Source organism: Zea mays, chromosome 10 (genome assembly GCF_902167145.1).
Source record: "Zea mays cultivar B73 chromosome 10, Zm-B73-REFERENCE-NAM-5.0, whole genome shotgun sequence".
Lineage (NCBI taxonomy): Eukaryota > Viridiplantae > Streptophyta > Magnoliopsida > Poales > Poaceae > Zea > Zea mays.
Window position 1 is genome coordinate 149,710,730 of NC_050105.1, and position 9,452 is coordinate 149,720,181.

General features: G+C 56.2%; 2 protein-coding genes across 2 annotated transcripts; one reads left to right on the forward strand and one right to left on the reverse strand.

The window, feature by feature from the left end:
* Window positions 1-4,277: 4,277 nt before the first annotated feature.
* Window positions 4,278-5,793, forward strand: LOC100273273 (leucine-rich repeat (LRR) family protein). Its single transcript, NM_001147714.1, has one exon. The coding sequence runs from the start codon at window positions 4,304-4,306 to the stop codon at window positions 5,597-5,599; it is 1,296 nt and encodes a 431-aa protein (NP_001141186.1). The 5' UTR covers window positions 4,278-4,303; the 3' UTR covers window positions 5,600-5,793.
* On the reverse strand, window positions 5,675-9,452 carry LOC100283826 (cysteine protease 1). The gene is made up of 5 exons (NM_001156724.2): window positions 8,834-9,452; window positions 6,865-7,103; window positions 6,628-6,768; window positions 6,084-6,536; window positions 5,675-5,907 (listed from the first exon to the last, which is right to left on the reverse strand). The coding sequence occupies exons 1-5, from the start codon at window positions 9,345-9,347 to the stop codon at window positions 5,842-5,844; spliced, it is 1,413 nt and encodes a 470-aa protein (NP_001150196.1). The 5' UTR covers window positions 9,348-9,452; the 3' UTR covers window positions 5,675-5,841.

Sequence of the window (9,452 nt, forward strand, 5' to 3'; positions counted from 1 at the left end):
CCACCTCAGGATGGTCCTCGAGGAACTACAACGCCACCAACTCTTCGTCAAGCGCTCCAAATGCGCCTTCGGAGCCCCGTCCGTCGCCTACCTTGGTGATGTGATCTCGGCGGCGGGCGTGGCCATGGACCCGACAAAGGTGAAGGCCATCTTCGACTGGCCGGTGCCGCGCTCGGCTCGAGCGGTGCGCGGGTTTCTTGGCCTGGCGGGCTACTACCGCAAGTTTGTGCCCAACTACGGCACGGTCGCCGCACCGCTCACGGCCCTCCTCAAGAAAGACGGCTTCACCTGGGATGACAAGGCAGCGGCGGCTTTCGGCGCCCTCAAGGCCGCCGTCACCTCGGCACCGGTCCTCACCATGCCTGACTTCACAAAGACCTTCGTGGTTGAGTGTGATGCGTCGTCACACGGGTTTGGCGCCGTGCTCACCCAAGAGGGACATCCGGTTGCATTCTTCAGCCGTCCCATCGCCCCTCGTCACCAGGCGTTGGCGGCCTACGAGCGCGAGCTCATCGGCCTAGTCCAGGCGGTCCGGCACTGGCGGCCGTACCTCTGGGGGCGGTGCTTCGTCGTCAAGACAGACCACTATAGCCTCAAATACCTCCTCGACCAGCGCCTCTCCACAATCCCCCAACACCACTGGGTCGGGAAGCTGTTGGGCTTTACTTTCACTGTGGAGTACAGGTCGGGCGCCACGAACGTCGTTGCGGATGCTCTATCCCGCCGCGACACGGAGGAGAGCGTGCTGCTGGCGATCTCCGCGCCCCGCTTCGACTTCATCGCACGCCTTCGTCAGGCCCAGGCCATGGACCCGGCTCTAACAGCCATCCATGAAGGAGTCGGCGCTGGCACCCGCGATGCACCGTGGGCGGTGGCTGACGGCATGGTCACCTATGATGGGCGCCTGTACATTCCACCGACGTCGCCCCTGCTGCAGGAGATTGTGGCTGCCGTGCATGAAGATGGGCATGAGGGCGTCCGCCGCACCCTGCACCGCCTGCGCCGGGACTTCCACTTCCCCAACATGCGACGCCTGGTACAGGACTTCGTGCGGGCGTGTACGACGTGCCAGCGGTTCAAGTCGGAACATCTACATCCCGCTGGCTTGCTGCAGCCGCTGCCAGTGCCCTCGGCGGTCTGGGCGGACATTGCGATGGACTTCGTTGAAGCGCTACCCCAGGTGCACGGCAAGACGGTCATCCTCTCCGTCGTCGACCGCTTCAGCAAATACTGCCATTTCATCCCCCTAGCGCATCCGTACACGGCGGAGTCTGTGGCATAGGCTTTCTTCACCGACATCGTCCGTCTCCACGGGATACCGCAATCCATCGTCTCCGACCGCGACCCGCTGTTCACCTCATCGTTCTGGAGCGAGCTGATGCGCCTCATGGGCACCAAGCTCCTCATGTCATCAGCATTCCACCCGCAGACGGATGGTCAGACGGAGGCGGCCAACCGTGTCATCGTCATGTACCTACGCTGCCTCACGGGCGATCGCCCTCGCCAGTGGCTTCGTTGGCTCCCCTGGGCGGAGTACGTCTACAACACGGCTTACCAGTCGTCCCTCCGCGACACCCCGTTCCGGGTGGTCTACGGCCGTGATCCGCCCTCCATCCGCTCCTACGAGCCCGGCGACACAAGGGTGGCGGCGGTGGCACAAGAAATGGAAGCGCGGGAAGCCTTTCTGGCTGACGTCCGCTTCCGTCTCGAGCAGGCTCAGGCGGTCCAAAAGCTGCAGTATGATAAGCACCACCGGGAGGTCACATATGAGGTTGGGGACTGGGCATTCCTTCGCCTTCGCCAACGTGTGGCGGCATCCCTGCCGCGAACCATCACTGGGAAGCTCAAGCCTCGCTACGTGGGACCCTACCGCGTCACCGAGATCATCAATGACGTGGCTGTTCGGCTCGAATTGCCGCCCGGCGCGCGCCTGCACGACGTGTTTCATGTCGGCGTGCTCCGGAAGTACGTGGGCTCCCCACCCACCACACCGCCGCCTCTGCCGCCTCTTCTCAATGGTGCGGTAGTGCCTGAGCCAGCAAGAATAGCGGGGGCTCGCTTGTCGCGTGGCGTGCGGCAAGTCCTCGTTCACTGGAGCGGCGAACCAGCTTCATCAGCCACCTGGGAGGAGTTCGACGACTTCCGCGTCCGATTCCCAGCCTTCCAGCTCGAGGACGAGCTGGCCTTCGACGAGGGGAGAGATGTCATGTACGGGCGCTCGTACGCCAGGCAGCGTCGCGCCCGTGACAGGCGCCGCGCACAGGAGCGCGCAGGGCGCGCAGATCTGGGAGATCAGCAGGAGCTTATGGAAAGCAGTGGCTAGAAAGGAAAATAGAAGTATGGAAAGTAGAGGGAAGGAAAGGAGAGATTGATGAGTGATTGATTAGTAGAAGAATGGAAAGTAGAGGGAAGGAAAGGAGTGATTGATTAGTGATTGATTAGTGTTACCATGTTTAGGCTTGCCTAAAATAACAGCAGGCCGATGGCTATATATGCGGCACAGGGAGACAGGAATAAAGGCAGCAAACAAGTTATCTCTTCTCCACCTCTCTCTCTACCAACTAAGCCTACGGCTGTGGGGAATAACCACGCCGGAGAAGACGACGAACCGCGGCTACGACCTTCGTAGCCGAGGACCCCCTGCTCTAGACGCCCAGGCCCTTGACATATACTCCCACCGTTTCTTTTTGACAACGCGTACAAGGTCTTGAGAAGTCTTTATTAGTGCGCTTCTACCATCATTTTTTGTTACTATGTGTCAATTGCTACATAATCAATGTCGTATTAAAAGACTTACGAAATGTCGATATATGTACTAAACGTTCATATAATTTGGTTGAGAATATATGGAGTTTGGTGTTTTTCACAAACGCCTGGGCTGAAGCTACTGGTGGAGGACGCGAAGCGCGAGCACGGCGTCAGGTACGTGTACGTGTGGCACGCCATGGCGGGGTACCGGGGCGGCGTGAAGCTGGCGGCGGAGGGGATGGAGCACTACGAGAGCGCGCTGGGCTGGGGCTGGCTACAGCAGCGCCGGCAGGGACAAAATTGACTTTTACCGTAGCTCATAAAAAGTTACAGAGGGTGAAAGATTAATAGTTCCAATCTGGCGTGGATGTGTGCTTCATAATACCAAACTAGTGAAGCACAGCTGCGGAGTAATAAACTGGCGAAGCCGCGTGACGAGAATGTTACAAACTCAGATAACTCCCGATCGAGTAAGCATCGATCAGGCAATGCAGAGCCGACACGCTTCATTTCCCGTCGTTTGGTAATGCACTAATGCATCCAATAGCCAGAGGCTTCTTGAAAACTTGTTGGTGGTAGGTAAGAGCGACGGTACTGAGAATGCAAGGTGGGTTGACCGTGAGTCTATAGACAGGTTTAATTGCTGCGGATTACACAGATAATTAAGCTTAGCAGTTTTTTTTTTTTTTTTTTGGGGGGGGGGGGGGGGCAAGTAGTTAGCCTGAACGAGAACGTTCGTTGCTTCTGTATATATATAAAATGTTTTCTGTCGTCAGAGGCTCAAAGTATGATCCAAACATGACGATATCCCGCTCAGTGAAGACACTAGCGTTTGTTGGGGGCGCAGATAAACACTATCTGTTAGTGACTCCAATTATGTTATGCTAGTGATGGAACACACACAACACAGCCAATCATGAACAGCCTTGATTCGCAGGAGTTTTCAAGGATAAAAGGCGTGTACTACCTGCCCTTCCGTCGACGACAGCCATCGGCGTTCGAGGCCCCCCGTCGCCGTCGCCGTTCCATTGTCTTCTCCACTGGGCACCTGCCGTCATCTCCCGACTCATCAGCCCTACCGGAAAAGCCTTGACCAGAGCCTCGCTACTCGCTAGCTAGGTAGACATTGTGGTGGTGCAATTCGCGCTGCACTGCACTGCGCGGTGCACGCCGTCCTCGCGCGCCGCTTCTCTAGTTCTCTTCTTCATCCCTGGTCGTCTCCTACCGCCGACTGGGACTAACTAACCGCCAACCCCACTAAGCTACCTCGTGCTGCTCTGCGTGCCATCTCCACCACTTGGGGTCCTCCAAAGCTTCTCCAATTCCCACCGCTTTCCGCTCGTAAAGCGCGCGGGAGCGGCTGGCTACTGCGCTTGTGCTCCACTTGTGCCACTGCCACCCTTCTCCTTCGCCCGGCCAGCCGTGCCTATGGAAGCATGCATAAGCGTCTCCTTCTCCTTATATACCCCTCAACGTCTTCCCGTCGTAGACGACACGCCCTTGTATCCGACAGCGAATCTCCACTGGCACTACTGCTCCGAGCCCGAGACGAATAATGGCGGGGGCGGCAGCGGCGGCAGTAGCTGTGCTGGTGCTCGCCGCGGCGCACGGCGCGCTCTGCGGCTCGAGCCACGTCGAGTTCGTCGCGCCAGCGCCGTCGCCGTCCTGGGACCACCGCGGGACGAACAGCACGGCGGCGCTGGAGGGTTGCGGGTGCGAGCCGTCGCCGCCGCCGCCGTGGAGGTTCAGGAACGACAAGCTGAGGGCGCTGTACCCGGTGATCCAGGCGTTCAAGCAGACGATCACGTGCGACCCGCTGGGCGTGACGGCGACGTGGACGGGCACGGAGCTCTGCGACAGCTTCTTCAACAACGGCAGCACCACCACGTACTACAGGGGATTCTACTGCGACTACCCGCCGGACGCGCCGGGCGTGCTGACGGTGGCGTCCATCGACTTCAACGGGTTCGGGCTGTGCGCGCCGTCGCTGGCCGGGTTCATCGACGCGTTCCCGGACCTGGCGCTGTTCCACGCCAACTCCAACAACTTCTCCGGCGACGTGCCGGACCTGACCCAGCTGCGCTACTTCTACGAGCTGGACCTGTCCAACAACAACTTCTCGGGCGCGTTCCCGGAGGCCGTGGTGCCGCTGGGCGGGCTGCTGTTCCTGGACCTCCGCTTCAACCGGTACGCGGGGGAGGTGCCAGCGCCGGTGTTCGCGCTCACGGTGGAGGCGCTCTTCCTCAACAACAACGGCTTTGGCGGGCGGATCCCGGACACGCTCGGCAGCACGGGCGCGCAGTACCTGGTGGTGGCCAACAACCAGTTCACGGGCCCCATCCCGCGCTCCATCTACAACGCGTCGGCCACGCTGTCGGAGGTGCTGTTCCTCAACAACCGCCTGTCCGGGTGCCTCCCCTACGAGATCGGGCTGGTGGAGGGGCTGGCCGTGTTCGACGCCGGCGGGAACGAGATCACGGGGCCCGTGCCGCTGTCGTTCGGCTGCCTCCGCGACGTGGAGGAGCTCAACCTGGCGGGGAACCAGCTGTACGGGCAGGTGCCCGACGTGGTGTGCCTGCTGGCGCGGACGGGGAAGCTGCAGAACCTGTCGCTGTCGGACAACTTCTTCCACTCGGTGGGGCACCACTGCATGGAGCTGGTGCGCAGCCGTGTCCTGGACGTGCGGCGCAACTGCATTCTGGGGTTCCCCGACCAGCGGCCCCCGCTCGAGTGCGCCGCCTTCTACGTCGACCCCAGCAAGCACTGCCCCTTCATCCCGCACATCCCCTGCGAGTTGCCTGGGTACACGGCGCACGGCCATCCTCACCAAGGCCATGGGGGTGGGAACTGATCCATGGCCATGGTGATTTGGTAGCCTTTTTGGGGGGGAGGAATAAGTTCCACTGCTGCATTCATGACACTGGGTGACAAATAATATTATCCTTTTAATCAGAGGTACTAGTTATTTACAGCGGATTCATGGGACGGTAATAGTACTTATACAAACATATAGATAATCTATGAAATCTTGCTCTTGGTGATCTGAACGCCCATGAGTCAGAAAAAGCAATGGGCAGTCCCAGATCGAGGTCCTCATGCGGTGCTCAGCTTGGCGAGAGTGCGCTTCAAGGCCTTGACGCTCAGTGGGCTGTTCTTGCTCTGCTCAGTTCAAACAAAACAAAGATATCTCTCGGTTATTAGCTCATGCATGCTGTTAAGTATACTAGTCTGGTTAAAAGCACAAACAGCATGCTATTAGGCCAGACAGTAAGTAGATATACCAGTGTTGCCGTGAAAAAAAAAAGAAAACATTGATCAAGGAGCAGAGAGTTTACCACCGAGCAAGTTCCAGCTCTGACGTTGCAGACAGGGTAGCCCGGCGGGCAGCAGCTGGCGTGATCCTTGCAGCAGGTGGCGCCCTCGACCGGGCAGCAGCCCCAGACCAAGCAGACGTTCCTGAAGCCAAACGCGCAGCAGCAGGTGCTGCCCGCGGAGCACGAGAAGTTCTCGTCGCAGACATTGTCAGGGGCAGCCGGCGGTGTTGGCGGGGTTGGAGACGGCCTGGGAGGGTTCGCGCCCTTCTTCGTCGGGTAGGACGCCATCATCGCGATCCCGCACTTCCCAGTGCTGGCGTTGACGTTCCTCTCCATACGGATGTAACCAGCCTCGCCCCACTTCGGGCCCCACGAGTTGCGGACGATCCAGTAGTCCTTCCCGTTCTCGGCGCCGTAGCCGACCGCGACGACACCATGGTCAAGGTTCGTGGTGCAGCTTCCGCTGAAGACACCCTGACGGAAAAAAAAAACAAAGACACGTTGTTAAGAACAGTACAGCTGGGCCACAGACACAGGGCTGCTAGCTACGGCGAAGTTCGTTTACCGATTTGTAGAGCTGGAACTCCCGGCCTCCGGCCTCAATGGCAACGCTAACTGGCTGGTGAGCAACCGCCTTCTGCAGCGACTTCTCGTCGTTCTCAGGCACGTCTTCAAAGCCATCGATGCTCACAACCCTGGCATTTTTCTGCAGTGACAGATGCACAATTCGCAACGTCAGTTTACCAGCGACAGCCATGTAAGGAAGGGACACGACGGAAGGGAGGGTGGTTAGGCAATGTACCCTGTTCATGTCGCACTTCCCGTCCACGGCTCTGTAAGGGTAGTCATCTTCGGTATCGATGCCCCCGTTCTTTATGATGAAATCGAAAGCGGCGTCCATGAGCCCGCCGTTGCAGCCGCTGTTCCCTCCGTCAGTCGAGCACTCTACGAGCTCCTGTTCAGACAGTGTCACCATCTCACCGGTGACGATCTGGTTAACGCTTTCCACTGAGCTTACTGCAGAGAAAGCCCAGCAACTTCCTGCACACCATAGTTCAACCAGAACAAATTGTGAACAACTGAAATAAATCTCCTCCCCAGGTTGCGTAAGTTACAATAGTACTGACTAAATGCATATGAAGGGTGGAGAGTGTGCAACCTAACCGCATATGACGCTGCTACCAGGATAACATAGATAAACTGTGATCCGTAATCAACTCATTTGTCTTACAGTATTTTTTTCTAATCAAACCATAGTTGTTTTGATTATTGCAAGAGACAATATCAGGAAAAAAAATCTCCACAGCCCGGATGATGCAAACGTACAGTCCCTCACATCGACCACTTAGAGGCCCATAAAATCAGATCAAAATTTGCAACTTAACCCTTTAGCAATTTGTTCATGTGGACCTCCAAGTGGTGGATGTGAGAGGCTGTAAAGGAGTACGTTTGCATCTGGACTGCAAAGAATTTTTTTTCCAAATATCATAGGTGGTTTCAGCAGGCTACAATACAAGAACCACAGGTTCTATAATAATACAGAAGGAAAAAAAAACAGGCTTACCGACTACAGTACTACCAAGTACCAACAGAACATGCTGTGCATATATGACACGCATGTGACAGCACGAAGAACCCCAAAGTAGGTTTCATACAGATTCTGAGTAGGCCCTGTTTGGTTGAGGGTCTAAAGATTAACCCCTCCATTTTAGTCTCATTTAGTCTCTAAATAGCCAAACGGTGGACTAAAACAATGACTAAACTGATTTAGTCTCTAGTTCCTCAAGGGGTGACTAAAAAGGACTAAACCATATTAATTCCACTTTTTAGCCTTCATTTATTTCAGTTTCACTACTAGCGGAAGAATGTTAAGAAGCATTTTAGTCCTCTTATGAGTCATTTAATATATTCTGAATATTTTGTCTCTTTAAACAAACATAATATGGACTAAACTTCAGTCACTCAACTAAACTTTAGTTCTGGACAAAACGAACCAAACAGGCCCTTAACTCCTTCAAAAAGAAAGTCTGCCGACAGGTCGATACAACCAACAGGATCTTCGGTGGAAAGTCCATCGACAGAAACAATAACAGAAACAATCCTAAAACAGTAGTCTTACACCAGAAAAGCAATTTGTAAGATAGCTAAACCGTAACCCTCAAAATAGGGAAAGCACAGCACGCAGGACCAGCCCAAGAAACGGTGGTGGGGCTAGTTCCGTCCAAATTCAACACAGCACGACGCATGGCCATTGCTTCGTCCAGAAGAAAAGAGACACGAAAACAAGCCCCATCTGTACAGTTCAGCTAACCCGTTGAAAAAAAAACAAGCAAAGGTGAACCAGCTACTTCAATGTTAATCATCATATCCCAAACAATTGATTAGCTACTTCAATGTTAATCATCATATCCCGAATAATTGATGTGCTGATTAAATCTCATATGTTCACAAAGAAAATAAAGATATATAACTTCACTAGAGATTTACACACCCACTAACTGTTATGATAGGGGGGGAAACTATTTTTCCGCAAAATTAAGTGTCCTTAAAAAGAAATAGTTTAAGCACCGATCAGAAATCTGCAGAGCTTTGCAAGCGTTAAAAAGGACATATCAATATGAACCCTAAAAGATCTAATGCAAAACCGGAGATTCTGTTCAGATCCGAAGTTAGCGTCAACCAACCGAGGAACCACGTCCGGTTCTGTTCGACAGCAAGAACTGATCGGCAAAAGATAACACGCCGGGGGACCAAGAGTCGAGGTTCCTCACCGCATTGCCCCTGGTTCTTGACGGGCGCGACGGCGCCCTTCTCCCTCCAGTCGACGCTCTCCGGCAGCTCCTCGGCGGCGCCGTCGTGGCGGTACCTCTCCCCCACGACGGCTCCCCGGCGGGCGGCGGGGACCATGGCGCCGAGGTACGCGGCGCGGAACTCGTCGTTGGTGAGGTCGGCGAACTGGTTCATCCCGAGGCGGAAGCCGCGGGCGCCGGCGCGCTCGTTGTGCGCGTCGACGAAGCGGAGGTTGTCCCAGAAGACGAGGAAGCGGCGGTCGCGCTCGCCCTCGCCCTCGCCCAGCGCGTTGTAGGCGCGGCCGTGCTCCGCGAGCCAGAGGTCGTACATGGCCCGCACCTCCGGCTCCGTCCGCTCCAGCCCCCGCGCGCCGTGCTCCTCGTTGTAGGTGATGATGGACATGCCGCCGGGCGCCGCCGCGGCGTTGGCGGCCCCCGATACGGCGAGGAGGAGGAGCAGGAGGAGGAGGGGCAGGCCACGGCCCAGAGCAGCCATGGCGGCGGCACGTGACGAGACGAGACGAGCGTCCCTTTCTTTGTACCGTCTGTTTGTGCCTTTCCTCTCTTTTGGGATTTTAGTTGGTTTCTTTTGGTGTGGGGT

Excerpts from the sequence above, each read along its gene's own strand:
- LOC100273273 (NM_001147714.1), top strand. The coding sequence starts at position 4,304 with ATGGCGGGGGCGGCAGCGGCGGCAGTAGCTGTGCTGGTGCTCGCCGCG.
- LOC100283826 (NM_001156724.2), bottom strand. The coding sequence starts at position 9,347 with ATGGCTGCTCTGGGCCGTGGCCTGCCCCTCCTCCTCCTGCTCCTCCTC. Across the intron at positions 6,769-6,864 it reads GGAAGTGCGACATGAACAGG|AAAAATGCCAGGGTTGTGAG; the intron begins GTACATTGCCTA and ends CTGTCACTGCAG. Across the intron at positions 6,537-6,627 it reads AGTTCCAGCTCTACAAATCG|GGTGTCTTCAGCGGAAGCTG; the intron begins GTAAACGAACTT and ends TTTTTCCGTCAG.